This window comes from Pteropus alecto, unplaced genomic scaffold, assembly GCF_000325575.1.
Source record: "Pteropus alecto unplaced genomic scaffold, ASM32557v1 scaffold92, whole genome shotgun sequence".
Taxonomy (NCBI): domain Eukaryota; kingdom Metazoa; phylum Chordata; class Mammalia; order Chiroptera; family Pteropodidae; genus Pteropus; species Pteropus alecto.
Window position 1 is genome coordinate 5,960,598 of NW_006432447.1, and position 26,764 is coordinate 5,987,361.

General features: G+C 45.3%; 1 protein-coding gene across 1 annotated transcript in view; it reads right to left on the reverse strand.

Annotated features, from left to right (window-relative positions):
- Position 1: 1 nt before the first annotated feature.
- EPHB1 (EPH receptor B1) overlaps positions 2–26,764 on the reverse strand; it is a 398,288-nt gene continuing 371,525 nt past the window's right edge. Inside the window, exons 13-16 of the mRNA XM_006907222.1 lie at positions 12,406–12,555; positions 6,025–6,218; positions 4,002–4,157; positions 2–573 (exon numbers count right to left, since the gene is read on the reverse strand). Of these exons, the coding sequence (XP_006907284.1) occupies positions 465–573; positions 4,002–4,157; positions 6,025–6,218; positions 12,406–12,555 (609 nt within the window). The 3' untranslated portion in view covers positions 2–464. The remainder of the gene's footprint in view (positions 574–4,001; positions 4,158–6,024; positions 6,219–12,405; positions 12,556–26,764) is intronic.

The following is a 26,764-nucleotide window of genomic DNA, read 5'->3' on the forward strand; positions in this document are numbered from 1 at the left end:
TGAATGTGGGAGAAGGGAGAGGACTCTTGGGGAGGAGCACAGAAGGAGAAAAGAAAAGAATGTCATTGGCGAGGAAGAAAATGGAACGCTGCTCTGTTTCTTCCCTCCACCTCCTTCCCTTCCTTCCTGTGGATGGATGACTCCCGCCCACTGAAGGGGGAGCTGCGTTTACTCTTGGTCCCCCAATGCATGTCGCTGTGTCTTCACTTCCGTTGAACATCACCTTTTCGTGTTTTTATAATCATTATTATATTTTTGGTTTCCCACAGCATCTTAAACATGCTTCTGTCACTGAGAAACAAAGGATGACTGTTAGGAACTGGTCCGGTTTATTCTTCACTGATGTAATTCATTTCTCAGCGGAGAAGCCAGTCTCTCCAGAACATTCCACAGTGGTCAACCTCTGGTTCTCCCTTGAGCCTGGTCCTTTTCCTTCCTTTCCTCCCCCCAGAAAACGAGAGTTCTCATGCCATTGCTGTCGGCGACTGACTCATCTGGACCCTCATTGAATGAATGCTGTTTAGGATCTTCTTCTGATGACCTGCCAAGGTGACCCCTATTCTCAGGAGATCTCTAGGAGGGAAGAAGCCACAAAAGAAGGCACTTTAGTGTTAAGGCAGCTTTTCACGGATCAAAACTCATCACAGAGGGCAAGCTCCTCATAATAGTTGGGTAGGCAAATAAAAACATTTAAAATCCAAGGAGCCCAAGTTTATGAGTCTTTGGCAAACACCTACTTAAGATATTTTCTTGCTCAACCTTTTTTTCTCAATGCAGTGGACCTTATCTCCAATGCCCCCTCCAACTAGGAAATCTTGGAGGAGCTGTGCCTTGTTCCTCACCTATCGGTTCTGGAGCCGTCCCTTAACTGTATCTGTGACCTGAGGTGAACTAGAACTTTTCTCTGCTATTTTTTTAAACACTCCAAGCACACACTGTATGGGGCTTCAGTTATTCTGTAAAATTTTCTGCCTAAATTAGTGATCACCCACTGTGATTGAAAAGATGTGGAGCTTGCTTGGTTTTCTGATGTTTATCCCCCAAGTTTCTGTTTCCTACCTCTTTTTGAATTTTAATATTATGAATTTTTATGAAGAATGGTCTCAAAATAACTTTCAAATATCTGCTCAAGAGGAAATCCCAGGAACATGTTTAGGCTAAGGGTTTGGTTTGGATTTATCTTTGAGCCGTGAGTCTTAGTACAAACAAGTTCATGGCTTATATTTGACTTTGGGAAGACCCATGCTTCTTTCCTTAGTCAATAATAACAATATATGACATTGCTTGAGTGCTTTTCATGTGCCATAAACTACCTCATTTATACCTACGGAAGCATTTTGTAAAAATTGACAAACCACTCAAATTCAATGATAGTAATTTAACAGCAATCATTTCTTGTGTACATCCTATAGGCAAGTAATAGAAATTAGGCCAAATGCTTTGTACGTGCTGTTCCATTTACTTCTCGCCACAAACCAATGAGATGGGCATTATTGTTATCTGCACATCTATAGACAAGGCAAAAGAAGCTCAGAGAAGTTAAGTGACATGCTCAGGATCACATAGTGGAAAAGCAGTGATTCCGATTCAAGACCACTTGGCTTTCACTACCCTGCAGGGCTGCTCTCCAACTCTCGTAAGGTCCTGACTGTACTCCCCTCAAAGCCCGAGGTCCCCAGCACAGTATATTACTTTGTACCAGACCCCTGAGGAGGATCCTGTGCTGGACCTCCATCCACAATGCCTTGGCTCTCCCGATCCCCCTCCTTCTAGCTGGTGGTCAGTCCCCGACGAGCTGTAGCTACTTTAGATTGTAAAATTGCCCATGTCTTTTTAGCAAACACTTTTGAGAGGCAGACTTAAATTTTGAATTCACAATCTATTTTATTTAGTTGCTCATGTTCTTTTTCCATCTTTTATCTCTAAAGAAACAAATTAAATTGTTGCAATATTGTGTTGACATTTTTTTTACTTTGAATGCAATTCCCTGTCAGTTTCTTTTCTTTTTTTTTTTTTTTAGTCTTTCTTTTGTTCTTTTTCACATGGCTATTCTTGGACTAAGGGAATTATGCTACTTGATCCCTTCTGTTTGTAGGGGTTCAGGTGAAGATGGTCCCCATACTCAGTCAGACCTCAGTGAAGAAGCAGGAGTCACCCTGTCTTCATGAACACCCACTTCTGTCCCTGCACCCAGTCCCCCGATTATCTAGGCCATCCATATAAACTCTACAAGATGGGGAAGCTGGTTTTCCACCAGAAAAAGCTTCTTTTTTATTTTTGGTGTCTGACAATAATTCATAATGTCAGGGACTGACTTTTTTACGCATCACCAAGAAATGAACTCAGGTTTAAAAAAATGAATTCTGAAGTTTAGTGGATCCAAGGCTAGATGCACATTCAAGCCATCTCCCTGGAAAAAGTAGAGAGTCCATCATTTCTGGCAAGAATAAATCTCAGGAGGAAAAAGAATAAACCTCAGAGAGATGGAGCTGGACTCTAGGAAGATGGACTGCAAAACGGGAAGCTGTTTCTCTGGGGCTCAACTGCTGGGGATGGCTGACCGCCCCTTCCCCTGGGACTCAGCAGCTGGCCTGCCCCAGGAGGAAGCCCCGCACCTAGCACTGTGCTTGACACAGAACAAGTGATCAATATGTGTTTGTCAACTGCCTGATGGACTCACTAACCTTCTACCATGGGGTACGCATGTTTAGGGCACCAGCCTGGCGCTGTCAGCACATGTCATTGCCTGGGCTGCCAGTAAAGTCCCCTCTGGTGTGTGTGTGTGTGTGTGTGTGTGTGTGTGTGTGTGTGTGTGTTCAAAATTTGACCAACTTTAGACTTTAGACCAACTTTTACTTAGTGTTTCCCAAACTCGACTGCATTATAGAATCACCTGGGGAGTTTTTATAATCCTGATGCCCAGATCTCACACGTACCAATTAAACCAGAAGATCGAGTGTGGGAATCAGGCATCGGTACTTTGAAAGATTCCCAGGTGATTTCAGAGAGCAGCAAAGCACGGGTACTGATGTGACCCAGAGGTGCACGGGGAGAAGGATGTGGGACTGGCGGTCAGGAAAGCAGGGTTTAGTTCCCACTTTGCCACTCGTGAACCCCAAATCTTTAGGAGCTAACTTCACCTACTTTCTGAATCTACTGAATGAAGAGGGTGGAACTAGATAAACATTTTTAAAACTACAGTTCCATAAAACCCTGCCCCTCAAAAATATGGCTCCACAGTATTTAATAATTTTAAATAGATTTCTTTATTTCGGGATTTCTCATGGCATTTACAATGCTAACATGTGTAGTGAATCTCCAAGAGAGTGATAAAGTGCACAGTATTTTCCAAATTTATTTGACAGGGGAACCTTTTATCCAAGGAAAACCTATTACCCTTCCTTAGAACCGGTGCTACTAAGAATGTTCTTGAGAAAATGATTGAGTACATGGATCTTTAATACCCTTTCTGGTTCTCATTTTATTCTAATAAATTTAGTAATAAATTTAGTTTTTGTATTCCTCCGTACTTCTGTGGGGGCTACAGACTTGTAAATAATTTGTGGGGGATGAAAATGTATACTTATTTACAAGTATGGATACAAACTCCATCCACGTCTGAGATTTTTGCTGAGTCAGTGCAATGCCTCTTCCCGCTATGTTGTTTAAAGTGCTAGCTGGCTGTGTTCTTTCCATCTGGATGCTCCCTTTGATGGGTTGATTTTGAAAACTTAAATGGAGGACAGACTCTCAGTGATTAGGCAAATGACATATGGCTATGACTGAACTACTCTCATTTGGAGCCCAAATGATCTCAGCCTACCCACCCCACTCCCAGGCTCCCCTCCATCTTTCTAAGGCACTCCCCTACCAGGCCTGGTTTTATAAAGAGGCAGAGCTCTGTGGCTGAGGCCAGAAATCAAGACTGCAACATGGGCAATGGCAGGGAAGAAGCCTTGACCTCCACCAGGGGCTAGACAGAGGCAATTCTCATCACTTACTCTGATGTCATCTGGGCGACCAGCTGGAGGGAGGTGAAGCCGGCGGTGAGGAAGCTGTCCCTGTACTGAACCATTTTGATGGCACTGAGCCAGTCATCCACGGTGGTAAAGGCCGTGAAGTCTGGGATGGAGCGGTCGAGCAGGGGCTGGGAAGGCCTATGAGACAGAGGGGAGCAGGTGACCCACAGCAGTGGTCATGCATTGAGAGCTGCACGCCTGGTGGATGGCAGACTTCACAGAAGGCTGCGTCCCTGTCGGGATGGAGATTCTGATGGAGCCCTGAGCTGACCCCTTCTTCCTTACAGAATATTGAGTTGGCAGCTGGCATGGCTACTCAAGTCCAGGTGGCCCATTGGTCAGCTCAGAGAGGGGGACTGACCAGCGTGCAGTCTGAATGGAAGGGAAGGCCCACAACTCCCTTGTAAACTGAAACCTAAGAGCTTCATCATTCAAACATATTGTCTTTTATAATATATATGTACAGTTTGCTACAACCTTCCCAAATCTATTGGTAACATTTATTTTTCTGGTTCTATCCTGAGCCAATTGAAATAAATGGAACAGAGAGGCCCACCACTGATTTCTGGCACATTCTCGAAGCAGACACCAGGTGCTATCCTGAAACCAGGGTGCTGTCTTGATGTTTTCACCCTCAGCACCATGCCCAATCCTTCACCAAGTCATAAAGATTTGACCTCCAAAATTGCTTGAACTCATCCACTTCTTTCTACATCGTTAGCCTGATTTAAGACCCTGTCTTCTCTATCATGATTCCTAAAATGTCCTCGTACTAGTCTTCCTTCATGCATGCTCGTTCCCCTCAACATAAGTTCTACACTGTAGCCTGATGCTCTTTTCCAAATACAGATGTGATCATGTCAATAACCTTCACCCAATACTGATTCAAACCCTTCAGTGGGTACTCATTGTGCTGAAAATCAGTCCCAGAATTTGTCAAACTCTTCAATGGGTACTCATTGTGCTGAAAATCAGTCCCAGAATTCTTAGCAGGGCCTAAAGGCTCTGAGCATCTGTTACTTGTCCACTTCGGCAGCCTCAGCTCCCACCCAGTCTCCTCACAAACTGCACTCCCAACACACTTGCCCCTGTCCTTCCCACCCTTGGGTCTCTACACATGCTGTATCCTTGGCCTGGAACTCTTGTCCCTCTACTCCCATCTTCTTTTCATTCAGTTAATGCATCCACACCTTTCAGCTCTCAACTGAAATATCACTCATTGGGGATGCCTCCCTGACACCGGATGGAGGCTTACGCCCTCCAAACACCACACACCTCCCTGCTGCAGTGGCCATCGAGTTCCCAATTTTGCATTTCTTTGGGTGATCATCTGATCAACGTTTGCTGCTTCTAAATGATTCTAAGCTCCATGAGGGCAGGGACCATGTCTAGCTGGTTCATTCTATAGCCCCAGCAATGGGCACAGTGCTCGTACCCGATAAACTTTGGTTGAAAGGATAAATTAATAAATGAGTTAGCACTGCAAATGTAGATGAGGAATGTACAGCTGACAGTTTCTGACAGTAGTTGACAGTTGTCCTGTTTATTTGCTTATAACAAATCCAATTACTTTGTATTTCTTTGTCCCATAGCACCTGGGGCATTTACCTGCTAATAGGTTGGCCAAGGTTCTGAGTATGCAGCTATACCTGTAGAGTAATGTGTTTAACAGAAAGGGTGCCTTCCGGAAATAGGACTGCTCAGAGTGGGGCCTCATAACACTCATATAGATATGCTCAACTATTAGAGAGCCCCGTACTCAGACCACCTGAAGCCAATGGAAGGTGGAGACCCAGACAGGTTTCTTAACATCTGTCTATAGCCCATGCTGTATCCTTGGCCTGGAAAGAAAAGGGAAGAATCTTGGAACTTCTTCCATTGGTGGATAAGGTTAGCCACCTCACCCTTGCTCTCAGGGGACCAAAAAACTAGCAGCCTTGCTATTGGCCTTGCCTCAGTATGAGACCACCCACACCTAGGGACCACCTTGTTCCACTGGACTCACACGGCGGTGATGGTTGCCACAGTCTTGAGACTTGCTGGGTTCCGGATCATCTTGTCCAGGGTGTTGACAATCTCAGCAAAGCGGGGCCGGCTGTTACGGTCCTTCTGCCAACAGTCCAGCATGAGCTGGTGTAGAGCAGCTGGGCAGTCCATGGGTGGGGGCAGCCGGTAGTCTTGCTCAATGGCATTGATGACCTGCAGTGACACACAGGGGAACAGGTGTGATTGAGTGACGAGCCACCAGCTAATCATTCACAAATTAGCCCCCGAGGATGGAACCCTCTGACCCAGGCGCCCTCATTCTGTGCTCATATACTTCTTACCATAATGGATTTTACATGTGCTTGGCTTTTCTTCCTTGACTGTAGGCTCCTAGAAAGCTGGGAACACATGTAATTGTACCTTTATGTCTCCCGCACGTGGTGCTGGGTCTGACATACAGTAGATCTCTGTGACTGTTTATGGAAGAATGAGCTGGCTTAAACTTCTCCTCTCTTTAAGAGAACATTGACCCAGTTCTGCCTTATTAGCTTCTGGTGGCACCAGGAAAGTGAAACAAGATGACATGGGAAACCTAGTGAAGCCCCTATTTATAATGGATACTCACGAAAGCCTGTGGTGGCCTCATCTTTTCACTAAGTGAAGAAAAATGGAGGGAAGGAATCAGCATTTGATGGAGAGGCTTTTTCATCCTAGGGACCCCCTGATGCTTCCTAGGCATTACTTGCCTTCATCTTCAAGAGGCAGCAACAGGAAATGGGTCAAAGATACTTTGGTTAAACAACTTAGTTCAGAATAATGAAAATGGTCAAAATAACAAGGTGATGCAAAACAAATATCTCCGATCAAGTTTTGGTAATTTTTTGCAGACTCCAGAGGATAATTTTGTAAAGATTGTGGGATCTTCAAGTACTTTTGTCAGTTTTTCATACTGTTGTGTTTTTCACCCTTTATTTCTTAATTTCCAATTCATTTAAATCATTTATGCCCACTCTGTGCTTTTTGTAATGGCAAAAATAATTGTAAAGGGCCCAGTGCGAAACATATGAGTTTATTATGGTATACATGTAACACAATGGAGGGCCTGGAATACAATGCAGGCCTTAATGTTATGTTGCAAAAAAGTACCTATTGAAATGGAAATATATTCACATTGTAATATTAGGGGAAAAAGCAGGCTGTATAACTGCAGGTATAGTATAATCTTGCTTTTGTAAAAAAAAAAATATCAAAACAAAACAAAAAACAGTAATTATACACATGCATAGAAAAGAGTTAGTGATGGTTGCTTCTAGGCAAGTAGCAACATGAATGCTCTTTATGTTTTTCTTTTTGCTTGTTTGTAAGTTTATTTTCTGTAATAATTGTGCATTGATTTTATATTAAAATAAACAGTTAAAGCACCTTAAACAACAAAGGAAATAATTTGTAGTTCAGAGATTTTCAGGTGTTTTGCCTCTACTTAAAAAAAAGTCAGATTCATTTTGACTGATTATTCTTTTTTTTTTCTTTTACTTTGTGAATTGGTCAGAAATTGAATATTTTTAATCAGTTTATATTTTTATAAATTCTATGCACAGTATATAGGACACAAGATAGGGCATGAGATAATATGATAACCTGAAATCACTAGAGGTAATCAAAGTGTATTATTCCTTCTACTCAACGTGGCAGAAAACCAAACACGCATTCAAACCATACCAATAATATCATTATATAAAAAAAACCAGTGACCAGGAACACTCACTTTTGAATAATACGTTGCACCACCAACAAATTTTTCTCTCTGCCAAACTGTTGTCAGTCAAATTACCTACTACCCTCTGAGGAGGGCATTTTAGCCCCATTGTGAGGAAAGAGAGGCAGAAGCAGTGAAGTGACTTGCTTGAGGGCACACAGCTAGTAAGTGATAGGGCTGGGAATAAATCACAGGAATGTTTGATGTTAAGTTCTGGATACCTCAAAGTCCACTTCCTAGACCTCTGTTGGGCTGCCATTGTAATCTCAGCCTGGAGAATAGTCCTGGGAGCTGTTTGATGTCCTCATAGCAAGAACTAGGGGAATGGGGCTAAACCACGTCATCCATGAGGATGAGCAGCCTGGCAGCTTTTGCATCAGTCTGGCTCATAAACCGGCACCCTTTTCCAGCTCCTTTGGGGCAGTCAGATTGAGGGGCCCTGTCACAGTGCTGTGGAGACCTGTTGAATGGCCCCACAAGCTCTTTCTGGGTTGCCTAAAGACAAGCTAGGTGGGGCCAGCAGGAGGAGCTAGTATCCAAAGTCAACTTCTCACAGGGTGAGGGGCCCCCAAGTCTTCCAGTGCAGGGCAGCTAAACTGCTGGCACCTCTGCTCAGATTATTTGATGTCAGAGCCCAAAATACTAATTTTCCCCACTGACAAGATTACTCTCCCATCTGTCCTTAACAAGAAGGAACACTGGAGTTAGGGCCCTGTGTCAGGGCTTAGCTTTATAGTGTGACCAGCTGACCAAGCTCTCCTGGCAAAGCAGCGAGAGATTGGGGGGCCTGTGCAGGCTCTAAATCTTCTGCCCATGAGCTTCAGACTGAACACGGCTTAGCTGCTTTTCCCTGGTCTCCTATGCAGGTCACCTCATTGGAGTTTTAGAAGGCTGTTCTGGCATTTATTTTTTATTTCCCTTCTGTTTGTGCTGACTTTGTTTTTTAAGAGGACATCAAAGAGCCACTGCAGGTCCACCAGGAGAAGACATGCATGTGTTGCGTTGGTGAGGGGTTGGCGCTGTGATCAGGTGCACAGACTTGGAGGCCTGGATTCAAATCCTTGTTCCATTTCTTATTAGCTCCAGAAAACTGGGAGAGTCACTTAACTCCCTGAAACTGCATGGATGGGGTTGTTACAAAGATTAAATGACACAGTGAGGTGATATATATTGAGGGCTGCATAGGTGAGTAGTAGAAAGACTCCTAGTATCACGTGGAGGCCATCATTTCTGCCACAGCTACTCTAATAAATGAAATTTCTGCAAAGAGGGTTGCTGTGCTGCTGGCCATTTGGAAGTCCAGGAAGACAATGTTTGAACCTCCTCCCATCCTCATGTCTACAAAATGGTACCTTATTCCATTTGCTGTTTTTTTCCTAGATAACTTTGTTGTTATTACTCAAGTTAATACTCTAGGAGCATTGGTGTTTCTTGTACTTATATATATATATGAAAAAAAACTCTTTACCCTCTACCCCGTGGAAAAAATACCTAGGTCATTTATTGATGTGTGCATAACATTTACCTACTCAGATCTTTTATTTATGTGCTATGCCTGTGGAGAATTTTAATCTCTTTTTAAGGATCAGGACACTTTTCAAATTTTCTGAATACATATAACATGTAATCAAATTAAAACATTATTATTTCAGAGAAAGAATTATGGTCCTCTAATGGGGTTTGGGATCATTCTCTGCTACGCCTGCCTTGCTAGCAGGTATGAAAGACAGGGAGGAGGCCTGGAGAATCATCTTCAATCTGGCCATCCGTTGGAATTGTGTGGAAAGTATGGCCCCAGGTTGGGGTCATAGAGTGTCCTACTGAGCAAAACTGAAAACTGGAGTGAGTCCTGGACCCCTTTCCTGGGTCCATAGCATGATGAGATGAATGGATGTTGAAAAAATTAGAGATTAGAATGAGATCAGATGGTATTTCTAGAGGAAGGTGAGAGTGGGAGTGTGGGCCATGAGAGAGTCAGTCTAAGCGACTGTCCTGGAGCAGGATGCCGGCTCCCTTTGAATGGTCTGCAGCATCTCTCTGAGCCATCCTGAAGCCCAGTGTAGGCAAATGCCTTGGGGCCTAAAGGGGCAGGGACAGGGTGGGGCAAGGGGCTGCCTTTGTTTACCTGTATCCAGAGATGGCAGGTGTGGGGGTTGGGTGGGGACAGGAGCATGCAGTCTGACCCTAGGTGCCTTTGGCACCTGGTGAAGTGACTGGAGCTCCTTTGGGAAATGCGCAGGGCCCTTTCCCTTGTCCTGGCATTGTCAGCGGGGACTCCTAGCTGCCCTCAGACATGCATTTTACCATTAATGAGTTGGGCAGCAGGTGGTACCTGGAGAGTAAAGTGGAGGAGCTCAGAGCAGTGGAAGAACCAGGGCAGAGGGGGTTAAGTTAAGCTCTGATGTTTCAATAAAACAGCAGCTCCTCTCCACAGACACTGCCACTCTCATTATCTCTGTCAATCAGATCCAAGCAGCAGAACTTCCAAGTTCTCTCTCTGGCTGACAAACTCTTTGTACATGTTCAAAGGCCTTCCTGGGCTCTGGAAGCCCAATTACCAGCACTCCGACTTGCCTCTGCAATTCTTTCTTAAAGCCCTTCAATTGTCATCTGTAAAATCTGTTACTGTCACCACCTCAGTGGTTTCTGACGAGTGGGGCTGCAGCTGAGCAGCTGGGAGGCCCTCCTGGCTCTCTCGCAGACCAGGTCATAAGATGCTTTCTGAATGGGCTAAAGTCACCCCCACCGCCTTCCACAGAGAGCAGAATTGCACTTGGGACAATGCTTAGGGGCTTTATCCAGACAAATACAACAAAATTAGAATAAACTGCTACTTTGCAGTGTTCTTATTCCCTCTGAGGCCCAGCACGAGTATCAAATATCTAGGAAGCCTTCCCTTACCTCATCAATCCGAATGTCCCCATAGCTCTATATGTGTACTACTGGACTGTGAACCCCCAGGAAAGAACCAACAAGCACAATACTTTGTCACAGTTAGCACAGAATGGATGTTTGTTGACTAAGTGATTTGGACATTCTGGAAGTCTAATACCAGAAATTTCATTTGTTTTCAGCATAGGTGAACGCATTTGCTGAGACTATCTTGAATGTCGAATCTTGCCTGTCAGACAATTTCAAAATTCATTCTACGTGTGCTGAATTGTTCTTAATCAGATTAAAGTCTCTGGACAGGACAAAATGGGTCTACTTTTTCTGGCTAACATTTATTGTTCATCTAGTTGATGGTATGGATGAAACCGGGGTGCAGCAGATTTTATGAAGCAGTCTCGGCATTAATTCCAATACTTACTGATTTGACAAGGTACAGGAGCAGAGGTGAGGCATGGATAATCACAGATAATAGAAGACTCAGATGCCGCACATGGTTGGTATCGGGACCTGGTTAAGGATTTACCCGCTCTGGGCTGAAGCCACTCTACCCACGGGAGCAGGGAGCATTGTCATAGCAGCACTCAGCTCCTCTTTTGTCTTATCGGAAAATGCTTTCTGGGCTCCCAGATCATCCTTCTCAATCTTCTGAGCAACTGCCATGGCTCTAAACCTCTGGCCGGATAGAGGGCTGGCTAAGGGCAGCTTCTCAGGTTCACTAGTGTCTCAGAGCCCACTCAAACATGGAGGTGCTTATGGTGGGGCTGGTTGCCCAGTCTAGAGATCTGGATTGAGGACAGCCCTGCTTCTTTTTGCTTGTATTATTTGGGAAAAATAATAAATGCCCCCAAGGTGATGGGGAGAGCAAGCAGAGAACAGAGGTATGAAGGCTGTGCAAACAGTAACCCTCTCAGCTCCAAGGGGAGCGTGTGTGTTCAAAATACAAAGGAAGAGTGGTTCTGGGGAACAGCCCAGGGTCCAAGGTGGTGTGGAAATCCAGATATGACTTTGGATTGGGGCCTTATCAAAGCAAACCATGCTTAAAAGTCTTCCACCGTAAAGCAAAGGGTTCCATCTGGAACTCCCCCAAAATGCCTCTACTTGAGGCATTTCAGATGACCCTCCTCTTTCCTTTCCACCCATGTTCCTTGAGGGAAGCCTAGAGGGGTGCTGGTGACCTTCATTCAGACAGAGTCTCACTCCCATAGCCTGTCTGAATCTGACCAGCTTTGGGAAGCTTGCTCGGTTCCTCCTTAACTAACAGGTGACACGGGCTCCTAGAAGAGTGGATTCTCAGGAAGGAAGGGCCCCTATGATTCCTCCTTTTCATGCTGAGAGGTGAGAGTCCAGAGGCCGAGCAGGCCTGGAAGGTGCCCTTGGACCAGCGCCGCTTCCCCTCTGTCATGCACAGTGAAGGAGAGCACACAGGCTTTGAAGCAGGGTAGAACTTCCTGCTTTATTTCAGGCCTGATCTGTTCATGGTCCACAGCCATTTAGGACCAGCCCACTATCTCCTGAGTTGGCCTGGGCCCCTTTATAGAGTTTGAAGTCATTGGGATTGTCACATCTCCATGCTGGGCTCTTTGCTTGCTTCAAACATTGGAGCCAAAGAGGTCCCTAGATCCCCTGTCCTTGACACCTCAAGTTCAGGTTATAAGGCCCTGAGCTGAGGACAGTTAGGAGAGCTTAGCATGCCACTGCCTGTGGGATTCCTTGGATGGGGACTTGTGGCAGCCAGGTGCTGCTGACACTCACATCTTGGTTGGACATATCCCAGTAGGGTCTTTCTCCAAATGACATGACTTCCCACATGACAATCCCGTAGCTCCAGACGTCACTGGCAGACGTGAACTTGCGGTAGGCGATGGCCTCTGGAGCCGTCCATCTCACGGGGATCTTCCCTCCCTGGAAGAAGGAGACTGGTCAGCCCACTGTCAGGTTTCTAGTGGAAGGCAGGTGAAAGACGGCATGCACGTCTTTCTACTCCCCTGCTCCCATGTCTCGTGAATTAGGACAGTCAGGATAGTCCACGCCGCACAGGCAGGCTGCCATTACAGTCCTTAAATTGCTCAAGAAGGATCTGTGTGGCCTGTGCTGGTCTCTATATGTGGGCACACCGCTCATGAAGTGACAGCTGGTAGCGTCACTTGCCCGTCCCCCCATCCCAATTCCCTACATACCGATTCTAATGTCACTGTTAGATGGGAGGAGAGAGTTAAGTGTCCTAAACGCACAACAACATGAAATTCATACTGTACGAGACTGGCTACATGTGCTTCGTGTTGCAAGTGTGGCTATCATTCCATAGCATTGAAAGTCACAACATTTGGGTCAGGAGGAAGCAAAACAAACAAAAAAGGAAGAAAATGATGAGCAATTCTTCCTTGGGGACCTCCTACTATGAGGGCACACTGCACTGCCCCTCTGTCCCATTTTCCTTGTGCTCCATCTCTGGGAGCGGGTAAAATTTCCTTGCTCTGCAGCCTGCCAAGAGCCCTGGGCTGAGGTCTCTGTAGATCCTGGCTGTGAAGGTCAACATCCAGAGGCTGGAGATACACTTTTCTAAGGGCCGCTTTGGAGTTTGTTTCTTCTTTTTCTTGCCCTGCAACCTCACCCTGAAATTTCCAACTTGCCTTCAGCTTGTCTGCCAGACCTTGGCCTATTTTGCTAACCTAAGGGATGATACCCATGCATTCATTCATCCTGTCAACGAATAAGCAATGAATGATACTACTTTGTTCCAGGCCCTTTCTGAGGAGCTGGTGTCCAGAGATGAGACATCCCAGGGCCCTGCCCTCAGGCTGCACAGGGAGTGGGGAGGCAGACAAGAAAATAGAAACTTAAAATAGCTTGTTGACAAGATGGAAAGTGATGAGGGTGAGGCCAAGGGGCATATAGGGTGTTCTGAGAACCAGAGGAGACTCCCTAACACAGGAAGGGGGTGGGAAAGGTGTTCCTCTCTGTGCCTCAGTTTCTCATCGGCAAAATGGGGCTAATGATCGCACCTAAATGGTCAGATTGTGAGGATTAAGTGGGTTACTATCCACATAATGCTTGGGATAGGGCCTGGCATCGAGGGTGAGCGTTATCCATGTGTTAACTCTCATCTCACTATGCTCAGTCCCAGAAGATGGGTAGAAATTACTCAGTCAAACTGATGAGAGGAGGCAAGTCCAGGCGGAAGAGCAGGTGCAGATGCTGGGGGTGAGAGACATGGTGGAAACGGCCAGTAATCTAGGATGGCTAAAGCATGGATTCCGAGGAAGAAGTGAAGGGAGGTGAGCAGAGGGCAGGGTTTACGCTGTAGGACACTGATGCCACTTATAGGGGTAAAGCGGGGGCTCACCAAGGCTGCCCTCCAAAACACATCATCCTCTAGAAGAAACAGCCTCTTCATTTTCAATTCTTCACGCAAATACCAGGATCACCCTTCCATGGCCCTTCTGTGATACCTGAACTCTGCCTCCATAATGCATGAAACCTGCAGCTCCCTGATTCCCTTCTCATCGGCCTCGTGCCTCGGCTGATTCTCACAATCTGTTCAAATCACCAGAGATATATGTTGGACTTTAGCAAAAATACCTCAAAAATGTATAAGTGGTTAATCTAAGCACAAGTGAGAGAGAAAGGAGCAAACTGCAAAGTCTTTTTTTATCTGGTCTCCTACCCATGGCCTGGGAGTTAGAAAGGCTATCGATCCACTGGACCTCCCCAGGCACACATGCAGCTTTCTGCAAGGAAGCCAGTCCTGATTTCCCTTGAGGATGATGGCAGGCTTCTGTGGTGGAAGATGTCCTTAGCTCAAATGCCAGCAACCAGCAATGTGACAAATGCCCGGAGGGCAGGCTTGAGCGGCTGAGCAACAAGACACTCTTCTCACCAGCCCCTAGAACAGGAATAAATTTACCGTTTTTATCTACATGGTACCCATGGGTGGGGAAAAAGGTGGAAAATACACCCAGTGAACCAGGAGTTGTCAAACACCTGGAGGCCAGGGTCCAATAGCTCAGGGGCCCCATGTTGTATGTCACCATTAGCGGAGGGGGTGTTACCACACCTGGAGAGGGTCTGACCCAGAGGAGAGGAGGAGAGGAGCTTCTTCTCTCTCATCATACCTGGGTTAAGTGAGGTAGGAGAGAGCGGGAGTTAATTAGTGGGACGTGTGCGTATGCGTGTGTGTGTGCGCCCGTACGCGTGCATGAGGGGGAGAGAGACAGAGACTGAGAGAGTCTGAGAGAGACAGAGAGAGACAGAGAGAGCGAGACTCGGCGTGAATGAGAAGTTATCAATATGTGTGTGAGAGAGTGAAAGAAAGAGAAAAAACTGGGCCAGCTGTGTAGGTCTGTGAATTAAAAGACCTAGAGCTTACCCTGTGTGTGTATGTTGGTGTCAGAGAGAGGTGGAGGGGGACGAAACTGTGGTTCTTCTGAATTTCAAAAAGGCAATTTGAGAGTCTGAAGGTGTCCTCTCTGCCAAGTCTGGAGCTGACCCCAGGGGCTGCCGGTGACAGCTGTTGAGCTGCTCCCTCTTGCATGTAAAGTGGCCGTGCCAGGCCCGCTGGCGAGGCTCCTTAGCCCTCCTGCCACCTTGCGCTGCTGGGCCTCACTGAACACGGAGTTTGGCCTGTCACTGCCATTTCCCCCACCCAGCAGGTGGCAGAGACTTCAAGAAGAGCCGCCCTGGACAGGCAGGTGACAGCTTGTCATGACCAGCCCTTCCACTCAGCCAAGAGAGCAGGGGATGCTGACCTCTGAGGCAGAATGAAAAGAAGGCCAGAATCAGGGGAGCACAGGGATGGGTGCTTTCCTTCCTGGGAATTTTAAACCTTTCTCTTAGCTTTTAAACATCACATCATCAGTGTCACCTTCTGATGCTCAGAGGATATTATGGTGATGAGGATTTAACTTGTCTTCAATTATGGGAAAGGATTTCTATTTATTTAGAGGACGGTGACCAGCCCCATGAGGGGAGTGGGGTACTTAGAAGAAAAGGAAGTAGGATGGTATTGTAGCAAGCAGGATTTCTGCTGGCAAGGTGAGCCCTCCTGATGGAGGAGATGTCTGGACCAGAAGGCCTGAGGCCAACACATTCATATGACTGCAAAGTACTCCAAGAGTCCCTGGCTCTTACCTGTGCAGGTATGAGGAAGGGGCATAGCAGGTGGCTTGCTCTGTTGGATGAAGAAGAATCCTTGGGGAGAGGGGTGAGGAACAAATGAGGCTCACTGGGAAGGAATCTGCATCCATGTGAGCAAAGGGGGGCTGAGTATTGTATACTCTGTACAAGATTTCTCCAAGCACCAGATGACTTGTTTTCCCTAGGATGCTGAGGGCACTGCATAGTCTGCATTCTGCAGGGACCAGGTTTCCCCAGAGCTGCAGGAGAGAGGTCACTACTGGGGCATGGGGAGGGAGAAGGCGAGAGGAGGGGTAGGCATCTCATCGCCATCAGGGCTCTGAGCTCCAAATGACTTCAGCACTGTCCTTCCACATACAGCTTGGCATTGAATGGTTGTGCTGCTGAGAAACTCTTTGAAAGTTTGAAATCCACTGCTTCAGAATAATTATGCCTTAGGTATAAGACAAATTATAAAGATTGTGTGTCTGTCTCTGTGTGTGTATGTCTAATTTGGTAAACGAAGATAATATATCTAGCAGCAGATTAATTCTCATGCAGCCATCTTCAAGCTCTCCTGCTGATAATCCGCACCCACATCTCCCAGCAGGTGTGATGACAACAGGTGGAAGTTCTATGGAGAGGCAGTTTAGTCTCTCAGCCTCAGACAGCCCACAACAAGCATCGTTGCAGCACCTACTCTGCCCAGCAGTCTGCTGGGGATGTGGCAGTGATGAGACTCGGCCCCACTCTCAAGAAGGAATGGATGTCCCCAGTGCCACCCAGCCAGCTCACTATCTTGCCACAGTAAGATTACACAGGCAAGCCCACCCAGTTGTGGAGTTTTCCAGGCCAAAGTCTGAGCATAGAATTGATTCTCTTTGCTACTTAGCCTAGAGCTGCCCATAAGGGTAATGTTTCTGTACGTCTGTGTGTTGCTAAAGTACTTTTTGCTGCCATCTTGTGTGAGACGAAGTCTTAGTGGGGATATAACATGAGTCCTGACACCCATGAATACTGAGGAAGGTGGTCATGGACTTCAAATATTGGAATCATGCTGCAGGAGGAATCCCTTTGAAGTGATGTTTATTTCTGAGAGCATCATGCAATGGTTCTAAATTTCATAATGCCCACTCTCTAATAGGTTTAAAATATATAAAACATTGGGGTTTTTGTGAAGATGTAACATGATATGTATGTAAACCAACCAATGTATTAATGTTACTATTGAATAAGAATTTGTGTTGGATTGTGTCCCCCAAAATAGATATGTTCAGCTTCTGACCTTTTGTACCAATGAACATGACCTTATTTGAAATTTTGGTGTTTGAAGATATAACCAACTGAAATGAGATCGCACTGGATTAGGGTGGGCCCTAAGCCCAAGGGCTGGTGTCCAAATGAGAAGGCTATCTGAGGACAAAGAGACACATAGTATAGATAACACGTGAAGATAGAGGCAGAGGTTGGAATGATGCATCTACAAGCCAAGGAACTCCAAGGACTGACAACAACCACCAGCAACTGGGAGAGAGGCATGGAACGGATTCTTCCTGAGAGGCTTAGGAAGGAGCATCACCCAGCCAACACCATGATTTTGGACTTCTAGCCTCCAGAACTGTGAGAGAATAAACTCTGGCTGTGTAAAGCCACTCGGTTTGTGGCACTTTGTTACAGCAGCCACAGGAAACTAATACATTGAATATTTACAATTTTATCAGGCACTAGTTTAAAAAATACCGTCGTTACATTCCCAGGTGGCAGATCCACCGTGAACTACTATTAGGGGGCAGTGGGATTCAGGAGTGGGATTTAGGTTAATAAACCACGAGGGCCTCTGTAATATTTCCTCAGTGCTGTTGATCAGACCTAGGTTGATCTACACCTTGAAGGACTGCTCTTCGCCTAGCAAGGTGAGTGCTGTCGGGGGAGGATGCAAGGGGCAGCTCCACGGCACTGCCACTGATGTGGTAATGAGAGCGACAGTTGGAAGGCTGCTCTGTGATGCTGCTGGAGCCATGATTGCTACCCCTACTCTCTGGAGAGGCACAGATGCCTGAGGGAGAATCCACCCTCACAACTACGAGCCATGTCCCAGATGCAGGTGGCCACTCCAGGCCTACGTAGCTGAAGGCAATACTCTCCTCTGGGCAAATCCAGAAAGCCCATCCTGGTGGTTCTCAAGCTTGGCTACCCATTGGAATCACATCGGGAAAGTTAATTTATTCAGAATCTCCAGGAGTGGTGCTCAAGCATTGGTAGGTTTTAACATGCTTCAGGTAATTCTAATATGCAGTCATTAGTCACGACCACTGGCCAGAAGCAGTGGTTTTCTAGTTCGAGTGTGCATTAGACTCTCCCGGAAGGCTTGTTAAAACACACATCGGAGGGCCATAAACCAGCCTTCTGAATCTACTAGTTCTGGAATAGGGTTTGAGAATTTACATTTCTCACAGATTCCCAGTGTGGTTCTCACACGTTGAGAACCACTGGCATAGATCAACCTAGTATAAGCTGTGAACTGAGTGAAGTCTCATCTTGGATACCAACTATGGTAATTGTTAGTGGCTGGGTAAGGAAGGATTCTGAGACTCCGCAAGAAAGAGAGCTGTGACTGATGAGCGCTATCTGCCCAGTGAGGAAATGGGTGGTGGTAGAGATGACAAGTGTTTGCCAACTCTGCACTAAACCTCAAAAGATCTTAAAATGATGCGAGGAAAAGGCAGTGAGCTGGCTTCATCAGAGTTTTCATTAAGTGTATCTGTGGCCCAAGGGAAATGGAAGGTGAATTGAAGATTACATTGCATAGCAAGCGTCCTTCTGGAGGGACAGTTGGATTCTCCTCTTGGATCAATGACCGTCCTGGCTGTGCAGTTGACCAGCCTTGGTGAGGCATCTGCCTGTGATAGGGGCTCTGCTTCGCCCTTTGTAGACAGTTCAGAAACGGCCCTGCCCTCAGGGTGCATCCATGGGACACACCCTCCTCCTGTTCCCCAGTCACTGTCTACTGCCCTAGACCGAGAAGTCTAACGTGGCTCTAAGTGTTAAGAAGGTTTTTTAGAATGTCTCAGTTTAAAGCACTCTGAAAAGTACACTGACCCATTTCCCCCAACCTAATCAGCAAAGTGATTTTTCCAGATAAGACCCATATCAGCCAAGAAGGAAAAAAAAGTTTCTGCCTAAAAGGTTATCTATCTCCGAATGTTACCAGCTTCTAACAGCCAGTGGAAATGGTTGCTGAATTGCAACTGAGTCTATATAATAAAGAGGCTGTTCCTAGTTCCCCAGGATGCTGGGAATTTGCATGAAAACAGTCTCTCCATCTTCTAAGAGAGTTCATCTGGTCCTGCTGCTTATTTCTATCCAGAAGCCACAATCTTGATAGTGACACTGTAATTTATTACCATGCTAAGGATTATGATGCAACATACAGAGAATTAGAACTTTAGGTGGGAAACAGGCTGCAGGAACAGGTGAGCTTTTGGAGAGGATGGTCTTATTTGTCATGCAAATGGCACACAGAACAGAGAAAAAGGCTGGGAGAAAAGACAACCCCAAAAGACACACTGCATTGGCTGCAGACAAAATTGTTTCTAAATAGAATGTTTTTCAAAGCTTTTCTTGAAGCATTAGCTGCTCTTCTAAAATGAATGACACAATGTATTTCGTACTAGTAATAAAATATGTGATTTGAATAACTACAAATGGAGAGATTTACAGTTGGTGGGGTCCTTGCTGCCTCTCCCCTGAGATTTGTGAGCATTGAAACCCTTCTGTGAGATGCTGGGAAAGGTAATTGCAACCCAAACATCATTTTCCAGCAGCTAGAGAAAGGCCTATTTGGACATAAATTAACTAAAAATATGCGGATGATAGTGTGTGTTTCATGTGTGAAAAACAGAAAGGCCACTTGGCGACGTTTACCAGCTGAGGAAAAAAAAAAAAAACAAAACAAAAACCCTGTTCAATCAAGCAGACGTTGTTTCTCTGTACTACACTGTCAGGGAAAACGGCCGTCTTTTCTTACTCACCCTCAAAATAGCCCCTGATGGCTGAGATGTGGGTATTATTATTAATTATTATTATTATTTTATCACATAGCACTTCTTGAGTTTATAATTAAAAAGAAAGGGCGGAGAGACAAGGGCTAAATAATTCACTGATAGCCTTCATTCATTCAACAAGGAGGCAGTGGGTACCAGGCCAGGGTGAGTGGAGGGAAACGGGGCAGGACCATTTCTGCCTCGAGGAGGGCACTGTCCAGGGAAATCCCAGTGTGAAGAAGCTCAGTGGTGGCACAGGCTTGGCCTCTCCCTGTGCAATCCCCAAAGCCTGGGCCTTACTATCAGCCCTCCTGAGAGGTCTGCTCCTGGAGACGGTGGGATGCACTGGCCTAATGGGCTTTAGAGCCTCTGCACTTCACTGTCCCAGATGGTGGTCTGCTGGTAACCTATAAAAAGAGCCAGTACCCATCAAGGACCTGGTGGCAAGGGTGTGTCTGCTCTGCTGCCAAAACAAAAATTCCTCCCCAGGGGTGGTGGTGGGAAGGTGAGCCTACAGGGCCTTTGGATGACAAGGTGTGAAGCTAGGACCAGGGAACAGACGATGGGCAGGGTTGAGGAGGAGGCTAGATGGTCACCCTGCTATCTACCCTTCCATTCCTGGGCCATGTCCAAGATGTATCCATTGCTTCTCTAAACATAGCAGGAATTGTGCTTGTTCCTGGAGCTCACATCCCCACTGCTTCATTGCCGTCCACCCCCACCCCCAGGCCGACACCAAGGGACCACAGTTCTCCTCTCCCTCTTCAGCCAGTGACCTCTGGCTCTTCCTCTTGTCCCTGTGTCTCTATAGTTCCTGTCTCTGTAAATAGGTCATGATGGCCCTCTCACCTTTGCCCCATGTGTCTGTCTCTCATGCCCCTCAAGTACCCACATATGGGAGGAAACTTGGGTTTCCTGGGGCTCTTAGATAGGGCTGTACCTTCCACAGCAATGTTTCTAGCAGGGGCTCCCAATAGTGAGCAGTGAGAGGTGGGCCTGCCAGGTCAGGTGGATTCTGTCACCAGATGGAGGCTGGCCTCTGCACAGCCATCTTGGAGACCTCTGTTCAGCTCTGTGGGAAGCCTAGGGGGTTTTTTCCATTGTCCTCACTGAATCGACTATGGCCTTCACATTTTTTTCCTCCTCCTCTTTATGTGATGTGTCTGAGAGACCGTCCATGGCAACCCATTTTAATAGGGATAGTAGGTATACTCCCTATTCACAGTGTATTTTTGGTGCCTTACCAATGTCCACTAGCTACACCTCTATCCCCTCTTCCTGCCCCCACTCTCCAACAGCTGTTTAAAAATAATCAGTCACATTAAATAGCTCAAGCTCTTCTGGCCTCCTGAACTACACTCCCTTCTTGGCACGGCTTTTCCTTCAAACAATCCCGGCAGTTAGAACCAAGTCACTTAACCACTCTGTCCTACCGTCTCCACCTGCCAATAGGGATAATAATGCCTAATTATCTCAGAGGGGCGGATGAGGAGCTGTTAGCTAATGCTGGCAGAGCGTGAGATGTGCGAGCGAGGGTGCTCCGCCTGCCACCCAGCATGAGCCCTGTTCTCTGGGCACCTGTCTGCCTCTGGTGGCAGTGAGGGATGTCCAGGGAGGGGCAGAGCCAGCCCCAAAGACCACCCGGAGGGCCAGCTCCTTCCTGTGTACCTTCCCCATCAGTTACATGAACCAGATATTCTGAGGAGTATTTTACAGACACTGGGAGCTGGGGAGGAGAGGAGAGTGGCCATGGGTCCACATCTTATAAAAGGTAAAGGGGGCACTTGAAACCGAGTCCTTGCATTTCAAATTCTGTGTTGCTTTTTCCTCATAGTGGGTAAAAGGAAAAGTAAATGGAGAAGTGTATCTTTGCGTATGGAGGGCAGGTGGCATCTCTTCTCTCCCAAAGGAAAAATATCGGCTTGGCTTCTGTTTTATTTTCACAGAGCCTGGCACCCCAAACTCTTAGGCAGGGGTCCCGTCCCACCTGTGCTGTCATCACCCAAGACAGTCTGAGTTCCAGTGAGTTTTGGGACACAAAAGACCATATGACTATATCACATTTTGGATGTTTGGAGAACACTTGCTGTGAGATAAGAATATTAAGGTGTGCTCCAAAGTGAAATGAGAAAAAATCCATTGCTTTCTTTTTAAAATAAAGCACTGACAAGCACAGTGTACAGACTGGGAGTAAGTTAAGAAGAGTGATGGTACCCTGTGTGAGGGGGTGACGAGGACACGGGAAAACCTCACGAACTATGGCAGGTGTATACACTGGCAAAAGATTTTGGAAAACAAACCAAAATTTAAAATATGCAATTCTTAACATCACCATGAGGGGCAGACAAACCTCATGTACTTCCAGATGTGATACCCTGAGAAGAACACACCTTCACTTACGTAACGTCTAAAGCATAACCTGGGTCTAATCATGAGGAAATATTGGACAAATCCCAAATGAAGAAGGTTCTATTAAAAAAAAATGAGGAGGGCAGTATTCTTAAAAAATATCAATATCATAAAAAAAATGGCTGTGAAAATGTTCCAGATTAAAAGACACTAAATCAACATGATGACAAAATGTAGTATCTGATCCTAGACGAGGTCCTGTACTAGAAAGAAAAAGTGCTAAACAGGACATTTTGGGGTCGATTAACAAAATTAGAACATAGACAGAAGATTAGATAAAGTATTTTATCCATGTTAAATTACTGAAGTTGATAACTATATTATAGTTACGTAAGAGAATATCTCTATTCTTTGGAAATATGAAAATATACATTGAGTATTTGGGGCATATGAGAATAGACAGCCAAGATGTATGCACCATATCTTCTAAGAGTTTAGAAAGAAATATTTGGGGGGGGGGAAGAGCAGGCAAATAATAAAGAAATGGGGTAAAATGTTAACAATAGGTGAAGCATCTGGGCAAAGATTAGATGGATATCGTTTGTATCATTCTTACTCTCGCAACTTTCCTTTAAGTTCGAAATTATTAAAAAATTTAGATGTGCAAATTCTTTCACCCAGCAATTTCTCTCAAATTTATTTTACAGAAATATCTATACAAGCGTGCACAGAAGCACTGATTTGAAATAATATATCAGAAGCCACATAGATGGCTGTCCCAAAAGAGCTTATTAAATAGTTTCTACAGTTCATTCATACAAAGGATGCCTGAGAAAGAGCCTGAGAAACATATAAGGCAGCAGCAAAAGGTCTCCAAAGGCATAAAGTAAGGTACTAAGAAGGAAAAAGTTATATTCGTGACACATAATTAAGTAACAGAACAAGTCTATGAACAGATATGTAAGCATAGTCTGAGACCATTTTCGAGACCATAAAAATGATGTAAAAAGAAATATATACACAATGAAATTGGGACAGAAACACACTGAACTAGTAATGACAGTGATTTCTGGGAATTGAGAAGAGGGGAAACTGCTTCGTTTTTTACTTTAAACGTACTTTTATATTTTGTTATTTTTAAGCATTGCTTTTATAAATAAAACCATAATAACATTTTCAAAAATGGCAGTCAAGAAACTTCTTTAAGTCTCTTTTTTCAAATGGGCTGACCTTCCATGTTGGACCAATGAACCCCCTCTCTCTGAGGACTCTGAATCAGTCCTCCCCTAGGTATCGGGGGAGTGAATGAGGGTTACGATGGCCATAGTCTGATGAGCAGGGCTGGAGATAACACTCACTAAGAGACACAAGGAAAGGGTCAAGTCCAGGGTTGGAAGAGCAGAAAATGAGGGTCTCTTCCTCCTGCCGAGGAGAACTCAGCTGCATTGGGATAGCCATGTTGTTCTCTGGGTACACGGGTTCTACTCTACAATGACCGTTCACTTACTTGGTGTCTTAGATCTCCAGGGGTGTGTTTGTCATTCATTAATTAATTTCTTATTCACTCCACGAACAGCTACTGAGCAGAACATTGAAAGCTCAGGGATGCTGTGATGAAAGAGGTAGCCAAGCCAGCTGCTGGGAGAGAACATGAGGAGGGCGGAAGAGGCTTTGAAGAGCATCTGAGCAGTCTGGAGGAGGGCACTGATGTGAACCAGTACAGAGGTAAGAACAGTGTCGAGGGCACAGTGAAGGCTGGAACATGGGCCGAGCTGCTTGTGGTTGTTACCAAACTCATTCTTTTGGCCTCGAATTTTGTTGACTTCCCTAGTCCTGCACGATGGAGCCCTTGCTTAGGGTGTGCTTGGAGACACAGCTTGATTTAGATTTTAGTCAATGCTGCTTGTATCTTGACCTTTCCCTGATGACTGATCTATTTTCTGATCTACCTTAGGATTTACACTATGTTTTCTCTTTTCTTAGAACACTAACTCCTGGAGTTATTCCCACGTTCTCAGGCCTAACTGTCCTACAACCTGGTAGGTCTAGACCCCTAGTCTTTACCTCTCTGCCTGTTCCTTTTGGGCCCACTGGAACCCAGGGATAGATCATCATATGGGTGTCCCAAAGGCAACCAGGTTCTTTACAGCGGGAAGAGGAGACCCTCAGTTTCTGCTCCTCCAACCCTGGACTTGAGCTTTCCCTGTGACTCTTAGCGGCTGGTATCACCAGTCCCACTCACTGAAGTAGGGGCCTTCCTATTCGTGCCACAGCTTCGAAACTGCCTAGAATGGTGGGATCTGTGTTTCAGGATTTTTGCAATTGTGAGAGTCATGGCAACATCTTCCACTGAAGTCCAAAGACGCCATCTTTTCAGAGGATTCAGAACCCATTTCATCTTGGGCTGGCGAACTATAAGCCCCCTAAAACAGCTCCCATTTCTACCAGAGCCATGGCTTCCCAAGGCCTGGGAACTCATATTTACTGTTCCCCAGGAACCCAAAAAGCTCCAGAAATAATCCTCATCCACAAGTCAAGAGAAACCCCGGGAAATTTCCAACATCTGTGGCCTCTGCACATGGTAAGCAGAAGCCCTGATATCTGGCTTTGTTGCTCCTGGAGTTTCTACCTCCTATAGGAACATTTTGGGCTTTAACCTTTCTGGGCTCTCCAGGGCTGCATTTTACTGCCTGTGGCAAAGGACGGGTGAGATTAGGACAGGTGGAAGGCAGGGCATCCTAGCTCTGGAGCCAAGCAGGCATGAGGGAAGAGGAGCAGGAATTAAAAAGCCAGCATATCTGTGGGGCTGAGAGAAGCTTGTCTGCTTCCCCCTCATCCTGCTCTCCCCTCTCCTCAAGTAAATCACAAAGGTGTGGGCGGAGTGAATAATGATAGAATAAGACCAGACCTAAAAAGCCATAGCCTAAAACAGGGAATGGCAACCTGGGAGCAGATGAGAATCTTACTGTTTTTGTCCAAAGGTTATTCCGAAACTTCCCAGGCAATAATCAAAGAGAATGTGATCTTCAGAATGTTATTAGGTCGAGTTTCCAGGCACAGCAAAGAAACATTTGATTGGGTTATGGAACTACCATCCAAAATAGCCCTTTGTCAGGGACAAGTGTTGACATAGTGGCTGGAGCTGGAAAACATCATTTTGCAGCCATCATAATACAGACTGGTTCAGACAAGAATCATCAATGAATGCTAAAACTAGAGGTGGGGGGACTTTTGATGAAAAGCAGGGTATTACATGGCCTAGCTCCCCACAGATTGTTTTATACATTATAAGAGAAAAAAAATATGTAATATATATTGTATATAACTATACATTGGAGAAGTTGGACAAAACCTTGAACAGGTGATCAAAATTAACAACATCAATGAAGGGCAGATGGACATCATGTGTCCTAAGAGATGATACTGTACGAGGGATACAATCACTCATGGAGGATTATGGCCAAGAATGCAGAACCTGAATCTGATTATGAGGAATGCCAGAAAACCCCCAGAAGGAGGAATGTTTTATTAATGAAAAAAGGTGACTGTATTCTTAAAAAATGTCAATGTCATAAAAGACAAAGAAGAAAGATAGTGGAAATGCTCCAGATTGAAGGAGACTAAAGAGACATGACAACCAAATGTAATACCTGATCCTGGACTGCAGATCCTGGAAGGAATCCACTTCCAATAGAGAACGGTTTCAACAAAATTAAAAATCATATCCATTTTCTTTTAAATTTTATCTAAATGAAAAAGGTTCTTAAAAATCCCCTCTTCAGTTGATTAGATAGCTAAAGGAGTTCTCCAAGCAAATGATAGCATTCCCTTCTGAAGCTTTTCTTACATAGAAGCCATTGAGGAGATTCCCAAGACATTTCTATCGTGACTTCAAATGCAGACAGAAAATAAGATGTAATATGGAAAATGCCCTAGCTTTGGAGCTCCTACAATGTAATAAAAATTCCCTATTCTTTAAAGACCAATATTAGTCCGTAGAGTATGGTTGGGAACTGAAATATTAACCACATAAAACGACCTACTGTCATCACCTCTGATGGCCTGTACTTTTCAAATACTGTACTTGTAGTGGCAAAATCCTCGTTTGAAAGGAAACCTTGGAGAAAGCTCAGTATCTACAATAGATAAGAGAAGCAAGTCTGTGGTTGGGGCAGGGCGGCAGTCTGGAGTCGAGCTAGGTTTCCCCATCACAGCCAAGAGGTGCCCCTGACCCAAGTCTTATTAACTCTAGGACATGGAGAGGAGCACTGGCCACACGGATAGAGAGACATTCTGGAGACTTGTATACAAAGGGCAAACCCACATTTTTTCTTTCCTTTACTTCACATATATGTTCTAACATGATTGTTTTAATTTGACCTTATTGAAAACCCTAAAAGTTTTCCCTGTCTCAGATGGTTAGGACTACTAATGGTTTAACTATTCAGTATGCCTAAATGGAGTGTATGCTTCCTGAAGGTAACTGAATGGACTCTGATAACCTAATAGAGGCATTTCTGCTATAATGTCATACACGTATTTCAAAAAGGCTCATATTCTACAAAATTGCATAATTAAATAACAGAGACTATGGGGGAAATTACATT